Source organism: Podarcis tiliguerta (genome assembly GCF_965153285.1).
Source record: "Podarcis tiliguerta genome assembly, chromosome: 6".
In the NCBI taxonomy this organism is placed as follows: domain Eukaryota; kingdom Metazoa; phylum Chordata; class Lepidosauria; order Squamata; family Lacertidae; genus Podarcis; species Podarcis tiliguerta.
In genome coordinates, this window is record NC_139539.1 from 41,410,023 (window position 1) to 41,424,137 (window position 14,115).

At 44.8% G+C, this 14,115-nt stretch overlaps 2 protein-coding genes across 3 annotated transcripts; both read left to right on the forward strand.

Annotated features, from left to right (window-relative positions):
• The first annotated feature begins 1,105 nt into the window (after positions 1-1,105).
• Positions 1,106-8,193, forward strand: GOLT1A (golgi transport 1A). Of its 2 annotated transcripts, XM_083445601.1 has the most exons (5): positions 1,115-1,486; positions 3,532-3,623; positions 5,602-5,780; positions 6,597-6,660; positions 7,126-8,193. In XM_083445601.1, the coding sequence occupies exons 1-5, from the start codon at positions 1,462-1,464 to the stop codon at positions 7,162-7,164; spliced, it is 399 nt and encodes a 132-aa protein (XP_083301727.1). In that variant the 5' UTR covers positions 1,115-1,461; the 3' UTR covers positions 7,165-8,193. The 2 variants fall into 2 exon arrangements, with proteins under 2 accessions (XP_083301726.1, XP_083301727.1); XM_083445600.1 differs by lacking the exon at positions 7,126-8,193 and having other exon boundaries at positions 1,106-1,486; positions 6,597-7,113.
• A 1,026-nt stretch (positions 8,194-9,219) lies between these two features.
• On the forward strand, positions 9,220-12,760 carry KISS1 (KiSS-1 metastasis suppressor). The gene is made up of 3 exons (XM_083445602.1): positions 9,220-9,308; positions 11,304-11,423; positions 12,116-12,760. Exons 2-3 carry the CDS (start codon positions 11,321-11,323, stop codon positions 12,385-12,387), a joined length of 375 nt encoding a protein of 124 aa, XP_083301728.1. The 5' UTR covers positions 9,220-9,308; positions 11,304-11,320; the 3' UTR covers positions 12,388-12,760.
• Positions 12,761-14,115: the final 1,355 nt, after the last annotated feature.

The following is a 14,115-nucleotide window of genomic DNA, read 5'->3' on the forward strand; positions in this document are numbered from 1 at the left end:
CCAGCAAACTAATCTCCCTTGTTAGCAGAGAGGAGCGTCTGCCCATAATGACTGTGATTGATGGGCAGGTTCATGTGAAAGCAGGTGCCCCCTCCTCGACATGTACTTCCCGATTGCAAATAGGGAACGTGGAAAGGAAAACAGCCCTCAAGGCTACTGTGCATTAACTTCTAGAAGCCAAACAAACACATGAATGAATTTACTTTAATACGGTCACAGAGCAGCGTAAGCAAAACATCTAAATAAATAGCATAACAATATCTCTAAGTGGATCATTATTAAATTAATTGGGAACAAGAACCAAACGTAGATTAAAACATATACATAGAATACTTGATTAAGCATAGGTAATGGATGAATAAAACCAATAAGGAAAATTTAAAGGAGATCAGTTAAAAAAGAACAGCTGTATGGGATGGGGCTTCAGAAGTGCGGATCTAACAATATGGGCCTTCTATTTAGGACTGATTTGTAGCATAGACCATCCTTCAATGAATTGCTATCATGGCAGCGCAAAATCTGTGACTTCTGGGCTTTCATCCTGTAGTAATAGGGAGATGTAATGTTGTTCTGAACACCCAGGGAACATATATAGGATGGGCTGGATAAACCTAGCTTGAATGTCTATGTAATACTGGCAGTAAAGAAGGGCATGCTCCGTTGTTTCCTGCTGCCCAGAGCCACACGAGCATTTTCTCTCCTCATGTGCTATCTTCCTATAATGGCTTTCCTGAACTGCTGAAGGGAGGGCCTGACAACGAGTCAAGGTGAAAGCCCTTCGTTGTTTTGGTATTTTAAGATTAGCTATGTATGGCATTTGAGACCAAACACATACATGAATAATGTCATACAGTGGTACCTCGGGTTAAGAACTTAATTCGTTCTGGAGGTCTGTTCTTAAGCTGAAACTGTTCTTAACCGAGGTACCACTTTAGCTAATGGGGACTCCCACTGCACGATTTCTCTTCTCATCCTGAAGCAAAGTTCTTAACCTGAGGTACTATTTCTGGGTTAGCAGAGTCTGTAACCTGAAGCATCTGTAACCTGAAGCATCTGTAACCTGAGGTACCACTGTAATTTGTGTGGCTTTCTTCTTTTCATTCATTTTTGCCAGCAGTTTTCCCCATAATTCAAGCCTCAGAGAGACCTGCTATTAGCTTCCCCTCGCGAACCCAGGAGAACAGGAAGCACAAGCTGAGCATTTGTGATGGCGCTTCCCCGCCCCACCCGCTTGGAAGCTCCAGAGTGACAGCCCAGTGAACTTTAAGAGGTGTCTTCACTGCTGGGAGGTTAATGATTTGCAAGGTGACGCAGGAAGGGCTAAAGGCCTTTCCAAGGTTCACTGGCTGCGGAATATGTGGAAGTGACAGCAGCATCCTGCACCTCACCCCCCCCCCCTTTCCGTGACATTTGCATCTGCACCTGAACATCCAGAGCCGTTCTAGGCCTACAGTAGCGAAGATGATAGAGATCACAGAAATCCAGAGTAAGTATGACCATATCTTACAGCCTGAAAGGAAGAAGTTACTTCTTCTTATACCAGTGTAATCAGTTTAGCTAAGAAAGAATGATTGGGTCTAATCAAGGCTTCCTTTTGACAGCTCAGCTTTTAGAGAATGTCACCCTGACCTCTCTTCTTTACTTCTTTACTTTAATACTTGCCTTTTCACTAGCAAGTTCAAGGCAGCAAACATAATGCTCTCCCTCCCCTCATTTTAATAACAAACCTGTGAGGTAGATCAGGTGGACTGTGACTGAGTGGCCCAGCAAGCTTTGTGACCGAGTGGGGATTTGAACCTGCACCTCCCTAGTCTTATGGTCCAGTGCTCTAACCACTGCACCACACTGGCTCTCTAGTTCCAGTGTTACTCTGTTGACTGTTTCACAGGCACTTTTTTGGTTTGGTTTTGAAAAAGATCAGAGAACGCGCTGTTGGAAAAGGAAGTAAATTAATATCTTTGCCTCTGTTCCCAGGGCACAAGAGTTTCGGTATAATCTTTAACAAAAGTACAATCTGTGGGAGGAAAATAGAAGCCCTGTGACCCACGTGTATGGAGTAAATAACAAAAGAATCGACTCAAATAGATTTAAAATGCAAGGCTAAACTCTCTCCAGCAAGAGAGAGCCCCCAGTAGCAGAGTTTAAACTCACAAAAGTCAAGCAGAAGTATAGCTTTAGGAATACAGTCATACCTCAAGTTGCATTTGCTTCACGTTGTGTTTTTTCTGGTTACGAACGCGACAAACCCGTAAGTGTTTACTTCTGGGTTCACCGCTTCGCACATGTGCAGGAGTGATCTGCATGCTTCACACATGTGCAGGAACAATCTATCACATCACATGCATGTGCAGAAGCGGCGCTCTACTTACGGACTTTTCGGGGTGCAAACGGCACCCTGGAATGGATTGTGTCCATAAGTAGAGGTACCACTGTATAGGTTGTTGGACCCATTTAGTCTGCTTGCAAACAGCACTCTTTTCTTTCCAACCCCTCTTGTGCTGAACAGACCACACATTGTTAAGGAAGTTTAAAATTCTTTACTTACAAAACGTTCCAAAGGTCAGATTCATGCATTTCACAGAATCATAGAGTTGCAATGGACCACAAGGGTCATCTAGCCCAACCCCCTGCAATGCAGGAACCTTTCACCTAATGTGGGGCTCAAACCCACGGCCCTGAGAGTAAGAGTCGCATGCTCTACTGACTGTGCTATCATATCCAAGCAGCAATGGGGACGGGACGGAGGGACACATGCAGCTTCAGTTCCTCCTTTTACAGAGGTAAGGGGGTATGACTTAGCTGAGTTTAGGAACAGACCTCTCTGGTTCTAGCCCTTTTCATGCACAAACTAGAATTCATGCATAATTATCATAGAATCATAGAATTTTAGAATCTTAGAGTTGAAAGGGTCCCTAAGATCATCTGGTCCAATCTCCTGCAATGCAGGAATATGCAGCTGCCGCATACGGGGATTAAACCTGCAACCTTTGCATTATCATCACCATGCTCTAGCCACAGAGCTATCCAGGCTGCAATTTCCCACAAATTTTGCATTTATTGCTCTGCTCACTTTTGCCTTTGGCCCCACTCACCATTGACACACAGCTCCCAGAAGGGAATGCAGCCCTTGGACTGAAGAAGGTTTGTCATCTCTCAGCTAGACTGTGATGGGACAGTGAGTTGCAGATCACCAGCAGAGTTTGTGTCAGGGACCTGTTTGCTGTCTGCCAATGTATCACCCAGAGGGATCTTTCCAAGACTGCCAACTATCATCCTGTAAAGGAACACAGCACATGGTAATGAAGAGCAGGAGAATTAACACAGCTGTCCAACACTGACATTTGACTATGATAGACACCCTAACCCATACAGATCTCAAAAGAAAAGCAGGACCATGCAAGAACAGGTATTCTGAGTCCAAATTGCAGACACCAGAAACGTATTTCCCCACTATTGAGTTATAAGTGGGCCTTCCTCCCCCTGATCTTCAGAATGCTGTGTGTTTGATTACATTCATTTCATCTGTTACAGGGATTGGTGTGGGACTTGTGGGCTTCGGGGTGTTTTTCCTCCTTTTTGGTATGCTATTGTACATGGATTCGGTGCTTCTGGCCTTTGGAAATGTAAGTTTCTTTCTCAAGCTCCAGATGTTTCCTTCCAGATGTTGCTTTTGTCATCACATATATCAGCCAGTTTGCCTTCAAAGCTTCGATGAATCATAAGGATCACTGAACCCAGTTTACAGGCACTGTTGTGGAAGGTAGTTCCATTGACATCAACTGGGAGACTTGCTTCCAAGCAGAGTTGTCTAGTCTAAGGTTTTAAGGAATGACTACCAGCCACGATGGCTGTGTTCCACCTCCTCTGTCAGAAGACGTATGTATCAGTCACTGGAAGCCACAGGAGGGGAGAGTGCTGTTGTGCTCAATTCCTGCTTTCATGCTTCCTATAGGCAAATGATTGTTCAAAGTAACAACAGGATGCCGGACTGCATGGGCCTTTGGCCTGATCAGGACTGGCAGCCCATTACAGAATTGAAACTTTTGTATTGTGTACCAACCACTATACACAGCACATGCTGCAAGGGTATGGGTGAACTGAGGAAGGTGATGTTCCTCCAGCAACACAATACCCTTGGTCAGCAGCTTCCTGTGTCAACAATGAAGTGGCTGAAGGCAATGGTGTAGCATGGGTTGCCAGTGCCCGGGGCAGTGCGGAGGGGGTAGGTAGGAGGGAGCAAAACAGGCAGAGTACACACATGCACATTCAGTATCAGTATCAAACTTTATTTCGGTCACAGACCAGCATAAGATAAAACATACCGAAACTGAGCACATAAGACTGAAAACAGGTAATGAGTAAAAACTGGTAATTAAAAGGTGATTATATATCATACCTACTTAAAATATAGAAACAGGGACAAACAGTTAAAAGCGACTATGTGGGAGGAAGTGTGAAGGAGCACATTTTGGGCCTAGTTTCTGGCGCAAACCATCCTTCAATGAATATCCATCATGGCAGTGCAGTATCTAGGAACTGAGTACTGTATGTAACATCTGGTCTTTCATCTTGAAGTAGCAGGGAGGTATGAAATTGTTCTGTGTGACCTGGGAATTTATGTAGTCTGAGCAAGTAGTATCCATTTAATGATATGTCATCCCTGGTCCAGGTTTCCTGTATCAGTAAGATGTGATGTTGTGATAGAAAATCAGTGAAACAGGTGTTCCTGATACATGCTGCTCATCTGACCACATTCCAGGTTAGAAGGGCAACCTTATGCTGGCCTGTTGGCTGTCAATCCCTCTTTCCCTCACAAGGTGGGGGGCGGGGCTATTAATTCCACCTGTGCATGCACAATCAAGAGTTATTGTGCTGTCCTTGTTTGCAGGGATAAGCTGTTTTCAATGGAGCCCAGCAACGGAAGCATGCAGCTGTATTCAGGCAGCACTGGGTGTCGAAATTCTGTGCCCCCTAACAATTTTGCACCTGGGGCAACCACCCCTTGGGGGGGGGGGCTACACTGCCACTGGCTAAAAAATCCCTGCAAGACAAAGAAAAGAGAGGCAACAGGACCAATGTTCCCCTTTCCTTCCAAAGACAAAACAGAGAGAATTACTGAAGAGGATAAAAAGTTCATCAAGCCTGTAGGAAAGATTCAGCCTTTATGCCCAGCACCCCTAAGAGAGAATACCAGGGATAGCCAATGTGGTTACTCCTGATGTTGTGCACTGCCGTCCCCATCAGCCCCAACCAGCATGCCCAGTGGTCAGGGATGGGGTGGGGCTTGGTCCAAAAAATCCAGAGGGTATTGTGTTGCCTACTCCTGAATTATAAATGATCACTATATAAAGTGTTTTGTGACTAAAAAAAAGAAAAGCAGTATATACATAAACATGAAAATCAGGGGCAAGAAATCAGGAGCCCTCTAGATATTGTTGGACTACAACTCCCATCAGCCAAAGCTAGGGCTGACAATGACGAACAGTCAGGGATGGTGGGAGTCCAACAGCATCTGAAAGGCCACACGCTCCCCATCCCTGATAAAGCGTCTACTAGCTATAATACACTCCAATAATCCCTGGGTTTTGATCTTCTCTTTAGATCCTGTTCCTGTCTGGCCTGGCCATTATCATTGGACTAAGAAGAACCTTTGGTTTCTTCTTCCAGAGGCAGAAACTTAAGGGAACCAGTTTCTTTTTGGGGGGCATAATTATCGTCCTGCTTCGGTGGCCTGTCCTAGGCATGCTTCTGGAGACCTATGGCTTCATTAACCTCTTCAGGTGATTATTCATGCCAAAGCCACAAAGCTTTCTAGGGAAACTACTGTATGTAGGCAAGTCTGGGTAAGTTCAGGGTTGTTGATAGCTGCACGTGATGCCAGACCTGAACTCTACAAGTTTACAGTTTTTGAAATTGGTGCTCTAAGTTGGAGCCTCAGGGGCTACAACCTTACCAGTTCTGACAAGAAGAAGATGGGGACAACATTTGCCCTCCTCCAGTTTGCAGGGACCTCATCTGTTTTTCAGTAATTCTCAAATATTATATACGGAGGTTCTGAGATTATGTCCACAAGCTCCTTTAGTACCCTTGGGTACAGCTCAGCACCTCGTGGAGATCTGAATTAATTTAAAGTAGCCATGGGTTCCCTTACCACCTCCTTTTTTGGACTGTATCTCCCTCTTTGCATTGTTTATTCTGTGCTGCCATTCCATTCACACAATGGATTTCCACTTGCACAATGGATCTTCTCCTCTCCTCTCCTGTACAATCCTTTATGATCCTCAAAAACTGCTCTAGAGGGTTGGAGACCCTCCAGACCACATTGTTCCTTCACCCACAGATTACCTCCCTCCAGCTACTTTTCTCTCGGCCAGGATCACTTCTGGTATTGGAGCCTCGGCTGGGAGAAAGATGCGCAGAGGAAGGAGCCATGGCTAGAGAAGCTATGAACAAAGGAGGGGGTCAGCACTCTTTAGCCATCTTTCTACTTTGCTTTCAACACAGAGAATTGCTGCTGTCACATCTAGTTTAACTCTCGGGTTTTGTTCCGGCTGCTGATTTTCAGCCATTATTAACAATGACTTATTTGTCCTCAGGAGTTTTTTCCCAATTGCCTTTGGGTTTCTGGGATCATTGGTGAACATCCCATTTTTGAGCAAGGTAAGAAAAAATTTCGTGTGTCATGTGCTCTCAGGGGAGCATGATTCTATCTGGCTGGTTTGGTTCCCTTAAGCTTTACAACAGGGTTGGGGAACCTGCAGGCTTCCAGGTACAATATACAACTCCCACTGTCCCCTGAGTGGCTGGGGCTGATGGGAACTGGAGTCCAACAATAGGACTCATCTACACTTCCATTTGTGCCATGATCTGTAGGCACAGGTCTGTGATTTTAAAAAAACCAAAAAACCTCACTGTATACTGTTGAACCGGAACAAACATCAGTCAAGTCCTCTGAAGGCTGATGTTTGTTCTGATTCAGTGGTAAACAGTGAGTTTTCGCAGGGAAAGAGGTGGGACCAAAACAACAACAACAACCCATGCCTGGAAATAATAGAATAATAGAATTGTAGAGTTATATAATCCTTCAGAGAAACGTGATTGGTTACAAATGACTTCTTGTTGCAGCTGTTCCAGAAACTTGGAGACACCACCTCTATGGTATAGGCTTCCTACCACAGACAACTTCCCCTCCTACAAGCAAATAGACCTGTTTTATAGACTACTGTGCTGTTTTCACAGCGATGTGCCATTGAGACCTCCTGCCCAGTTCATACCTTTGAAGACCCCTGTGTGATCACCTGCAGGAGTGTGCAAGGTTATTAGCAGGTTCATATCCCAGCAGGAATTGCCTGGAGGTGCTGTTTGCAAGAGCAATTACAACTGAACTGCTGGTTCATAGACATGATCATGCTGGAGCTAGACAATGGCTATGGACAATGGCTGAGTGAGCATTGGTACCTGGGCACATCCATGTTCACAAGATTTCTTAGCAACAAACCAACATTTAGGACTTGTCAATTTGCTCCAAGGAAGACACATCCCTTGGGGTCTTCACCTTCCAAACAGCTGCAGTAGAGTGAGTAAGCAAAGTACTCAGTTTCTTTTGTTTTGTTGACATGCTGTACCCACTGATATTTTTCATCCCTTGTGAGAAGCCATAATGCAGGCATCTCCAAACTCGGCCCTCCAGGTGTTTTGGGACTACAACTTCCATCATCCCTAGCTAACAGGACCAGTGGTCAGGGATGATGGGAGTTGTAGTCCCAAAACAGCTGGAGGGCCGAGTTTGGGGGTGCCTGCCCTAATGGATCAGAAATTTGAAATTGAAGGGATTAAAAGCACATAAGTTGAAAGGCATAATTTGAACACTATGACACTAGAACAATTTGTGTTATCTCACTAGCCAAATTTCAACAATAGGAAGGAGGAAAATGAATATAAGGGTGAGAAGTGTTGTTCTGAGTTTTCTGTCAATTTCAAAATCCCAGTAAAGAAAATGGTTGGGGGAGGGGATATGTTCGCAAAATAACTTGCAGTTCAAAAAGACACACACACAGCCTGTACTTTGGAGCAATGTCTATTTAACAGAACGTGAACGCTGTTTGATTCCACCATGTGCATATTTTCTATTTTTTTATTTAACAAAACATAAAACATGTTTTAATGATATCAAATAAATCATGTTTCTCAAGATGTCACGGGTGTACATGTCTGTTTTGCTCAGATGGGAAAATAGGAGCTACAGGGAGACTACTTGATTTGGGAAAGACAGCAAGGGTGGGGAGTTAAAACCACTGGTGAGGGAACAGTGGCTGCATTTTGTCATTTAAAAAGAACATGGGAGAGCCAACCATGGACCTCAAGCCATCTTACAGTGGTACCTCGGGTTACTTACGCTTCAGGTTACATATGCTTCAGGTTACAGACTCCGCTAACCCAGAAATAGTACCTCGAGTTAAGAGCTTTGCTTCAGGATGAGAACAGAAATTGTGCGGTGGCAGTGCAGCAGCTGTGGGAGGCCCCCATTAGGTAAAGTGGTCTTCAGGTTAAGAACAGTTTCAGGTTAAGAACGGACCTCCGGAATGAATTAAGTACGTAACCAGAGGTGCCACTGTAAAGCTATGGAGATGGTTATTCAGCAGAGAGCTATGTGATCTTTCTTCCCAACCTCCACCTTGTGCACAGGGCCTCTGTATGTCGGATACGTACCCTCCAAATAATATGTACAGCTGCTGCCCCCCCCGCCTTGTACAGTAGCATGGCATGGGGGGCACAGATTAAGTTGCCCCGGGCACAAAATTGTTAGGGGTGCAAAATTTCAACACCCAGTGCTGGGCATGTGTAGAGGAGGGTGAGAGAGCATACTGTGGAAGAGATACGGTACTTAGAAAAATGTTTTAAAAGGAAGGCTTGAGGGGGGGGGGGGACATGTTTAAATCAGAGCAAGAAAGAGAAGGCATTTCATTCTCCGGAATTACCAATTTATACCAACAGCTCTGGCTCCATTGTGAAGAAGCCGGAAACAATAATAATGTAAAGCTGCCCCATACTGCAAGCAAGAGGAATAGACATGGCAATTGTTTCTGAAGCAGAATCCATTAAGGAGGGAGAGTAGAAGACTAAAGGTAGAGGTGGATCCATCTCTGCTGATGTCAACTGCCAGGTCATGCAGCAAAGGGGGGGTTGGTGGGTTATACTGCACTTGAGAGGGACCTGGACTCCAAAGAGCAGCTGCGCTCTCCTCCTTTCAAGAGATCAAACAGAAGCAGCAGAGGAGTCTTGGCACGAACATCTAAAACAGCACTGAGGTTAGTAGAGAGGGAGGAACTTTAAGCCTCAGGCTGCACTTGCACACTAACCTGAGAGAAAGTCCTGCTGAACTGAATGGGGCTCACTTCTGAATAAACATGAATAGGATTGCACTGTGGGGCTAAAATGTATGCAGATGTATACATGGGAGTAAGCATCATTAAATGACTGTGACTTGCTCCAGGGCAAGCGATTCATAGGTCTTTTTCATTTTGGAAGAGGTAGATTGCTTTTTAAAGGAATGAAATGTATCCCCCCCCCCTCCTCTGCATGTTGTCTGCATGAATTTTAACACTCCCCCCCTCCATATGACTACTGTTTAAAGCTGCATACACATGATAGGTTTTTTAAAGAGAGGAAGGAAAGAAGCTTGGGACAGGAATCAACTGGTATCCACATACTTTTTTTTTTTTTTTTTGGTCCCACTCTTGTTTCCGGTCAAACAGGTTTGGCAGGATTTGAAACAATACAAAAACCTGACATAACTGTTTTCCAAAAGTGGGATGAGGGTTCATACCATGAATAGCAATCCCATTTTCAAACAACCTTTAACTTTTTTGTGGGGGGATAACAAAACTATTCTCTCTTTAATTTAATTATCCTCTTTGGATTGGAACATTTAAAACTTCAACAGGATCTATCTTCTCTGCTCTCCGGGTTGTTTTGTGTTTAACCTCACTTGGGTTCACAGAGTACGTACTTGAGAATCAAAGAGTATAGCAAAATCCATCAGGAGGAAATCTGAACTGGAAGAGGTACCTTCTGAACAAAACCCTCACCCCCTGACTCCCAAAGGTGGAGGGACTGGGTTTTCCCATTCAGTCCTTGCAAAGATATGTGACTTTTCATTGTTCACCATATCAATCAGGAGCCCATAACAGGCACATTAGTATAATCCACTGGTCAATGTGCCCTGTGCAGGCAACATCCCCTACTGGTGTGCTTCTACTCACATCGATGATTCAAATCATACACAATGCATGCTGATCAAATTTAGCTAAACAGGAAAGATGATCTGCATGTATTTCTAATATAGCTAAACAAGATTTCCCCTTTGTTTTAAATTTCCACAGCTATTTCGTCTCAGTATCATAAGCCCCCTAACACATACTTCTCAGGGTTTCTTCTAATTGCACAGGACGCTGAAATTCAAAGGGCTGAAGGAGCAATTGGCTTAACTGGACATTGTTTGACATCCTTCAACTTGTAAGATTCCAAGGCTCTATTTTGCATTCAGATTTTGACTCAGTCCTCCTGAGTCGGCCACTGTATTTCCTTCTTTAGTAACTGGTGTCATTTCCCTAGACCTTTTCCCCAGCTCTGCTTGTTCTCACAACAAGCATTTGCTGGCATGAATGGAAAAGGAAATATAATAAAAAAAATATTTTCCTGCAACCGTATCACATTACCTTTTCTATTGACAGGTCAATAGAGACCTAAAAGTGATTATAATTATTTAGCAATAGGAAAGGACATCAAAAGTAGTTATTCTGATGACAGAGTCAGCTTTGATTGGAACCCTGTGGTGGAGAGGACTCTTCCTACAATGCCATTGTCTTTATAAATTACTTGGTTAATTTAGACCATGATTGGGGGACCTATGGCCTTCAGCTATTGCTGGACTACAACTCCCATCATCCCTGCCCATTGCTGGAGCCCAACAACATCTTGATTGAAATGCTTGATGGCCAACCTGTCTCTAATTTCAGGGGGCTGCTGTCTCAATGGTGTCCCAGGGTAACTGAGGCTGAGAGGAACTGAACCAGAAAAGTCTAACTGCAAGATTTCAAGCCTTGTCACCCCATCAGCAGCCTCCCTCTCCTCCCCTTGCCATCTTCTCCTCTTTCCTTCTCTTGTATATGTCCTTGTGATTTGGAGATCAGTGGCAAGAAAGTCATGCAACTGCCCTTTTCACCCTGCTAGCACTGTTTTTCTGCTGTGTTTTCTTCCAGCATTTCCCCACCTGCTCTCCTTTCCTTTATCTTTCCTTTCAGATCCGCTACATCCCAGGATGAGCCTGTTCCATTCCTCGCTGGTGCTCTTATTACTCTTCAGCGCTCCCTTTGGAGAACCAGCTGACAGCTATTTCCCTCTTAAGATCTCCTGGCATGCAGGTAGCAAGTGGTATCAGTTGTGACCCGTTCCTACATTTAACCTGCACTCTTGATTCCAAGATCAGGAGTGTCATTTTAGTATTTTGATTTTCAAACATGGGCTGCATTAATTCATGCTGGACCCCACTATGCCGATCTGCAAGGGACCACTGTGGACTCTACAGTCCATGTGGCTAATTCTTAGGAAGGTGTGGGTATCGCAGATGTACTTACCTCCTACCTGCCTCCCTTTGGGAGAGAACTGTGGCTCAATGCAAAAGGTCCCACTGCATGTGTAGGACTGAGAATGAATTCTAACTGAAACCCTTGAGAGCCACTGTCAGTCGATGTAGACCATGGATGAGGAACTCTTGCCCTCAAATGCTGAACTCCAACTCCCATTAGCCTCAGCCAGCATGGCCAGTGGCCATGGATAATGGGATTTGTAGTTCAACAACATAGAGAGAGCAATGAGTTCCCCTGGTATAGAAAATATTGAGCTAAGTAGGCCAATGGGATGACATAAGGCAGCTTTCTACCTTCTTATGCTTTTCCACCAGGGTGCTTTCCACATGCCTCACCATTTGTGAAAGTTAATGGTGGGGAGGGGATAATGCAAACCCTTCAAAATTTACTTTTCAACAGGTTTCTCACCCCACCCCAACAGTGAGCCTCAAATCCTCCCCCCTCTCTCTCTTCCTCATTCTCCCTAGGGGAACTTTCCAAAAACATTGCCAACCCAAGCCACTGGGCTGATGCCATCCCATGTCCACAAAGGAAGTCCACACCACCTTTTATGGGCAAGCGTCAGGAGCAGCAGCAGCTACTACGGCAAAGGATGCCTCCAGGGAAGAGCAGAGTTGTCTCCGTCCCACAGGGGGCCTTGCTGGTGGAACGGGAGAATGACCTCTCCACCTACAACTGGAACTCCTTCGGTTTAAGATATGGCAAGAGACAAGCGTTGCCAGCAAAGGAGAAATTATGAAAGTGTGGGGCTGCCATAGCCAAGTATGGTGGTCCGGGGGGAGACCTCAGGGGAGAGGAACAGGGAAAGCTCTGTATTGTGGTGGTTTCTTTCTTTGCTCTTCTGAAGGAATGGAAAACAGTTTATGGTCCTCAGTTCTCTGAAGTTCACAGTAAGATGCTGGCATTTCAGCAGAGCAAGGACGGAAACATATGTTTGTTTTTGAAGTAGCAAGCTGGTCATTGCTTATTTCTTTCACCAGTTCTAACTGGATATTATAATAATGACCATGTTCATTCTGTTTTCACTAAGTGGTGTATACTATATAGTATTACAATGGCATAAAAAACAGGGAAGGGGCAACGCATTTGGATGTCCACAAGTTGTTGTGTTAAACTTTTCTGTCTACTTGTCTATATCGCATGCATAATTGTATAAACTTCTATTATGTCACCTCTTACTTGTCTTTTCTCTAAACTGAAACTCCCAAATGTTAAAAACTCTTCCTCACAGGCCCGGCGCAACCATTAGGCGAGGCGAGGGCACTGCCTCAGGCAGCAGAAGCCTCTGTGAGGCATCACTCCTGCAGGCACCCCACCTGCCCTGCTGCCTCCATCAGTGATGGAGAAGTGGCACCAACACTGGCACCCATTTTGGGCAAGATCTCACCCCAAATTGGTGCAATCTTGCCCCAAATCAGTGCTGATGGCAGCACTGTTTCTCTGCCAGTGGTGGATGTGGCAGATTGTGTGATGCAGGTGGTGGCAGGTAAAATATGGCAGCAGTGGCAGCAGCAGTGGCAGAGCAGCATGCCACTTCCCGATTCATCACAAGCAGCAAAACAGGGTGTGCCACCCCTGCTTTCTTATAGGGGAGTTGCTCCACCCCCTTGATCATTTTGACTGCCATTTTCTGAACCTTATGCAGCTCTACAATATCCTTTTAGTGGTGACACAACCAAAGGAACTTTGGCAAAGGAACTCTAGGGCTGGGTGCATATGGTCTACATTCCCATGATGTATAGTCTTCATTTCCTAGTCTTCATTCTCACGATGTATAGAAACAGTGGCTGAAATTAGTTGTAAGGGACACACACAGCCCCTAACAGCAGTTGTTGGGTAAAGGTTTGCATAGTTAGCAAAAACAACAACACAAGTCTCAAGTTAGATTAGACCTCAGATTTTGCCATTAGAATGTTCTGAACTCCCATAAAACTCAGATGTGACGTGCCCTGCTCAAACCTATAATTCATTCCCAGAACCGAAGAAGCACAAATAAGGCTTTTCCAGAAGCAGATAATAACTAAAGACTGCTACTGCCCACTATTCTGGTGACTATTTCTGAGTCTTTCTCTTGCCCTTCTTGTTTTTTGTCCTCTTTCTTAGCAGTGTGAGCCCCTGGCCCCATTGCAAAGCATCATTTCCTTGCTCATTAATAAGCTCATGAACGCTACTGTGTTTGCCTAGTTGCACAAACAATGCACAAAACCCTTTGGATCCTTTCAATTTCACTTTAGATCTCAGCTGCTAATTTTTACAGAGAGGTTGGGCCACTGGAGGAAGTAATTGAAAAATTATTTGCAGGGACTTGGGCAGCTGAGAGACCCACAGCTGCTTCTCTGTGTGCCAGGATGGCAAGAGGGGAGATTTAGGAACAAACGGCCCCAGGATTAGAGGAGGAAGACCAGGGTCTCATTCGGACTCCCTTTTGTGCCATGTTTCTAGGCACAGCTTCTGCGCATTACAGCTC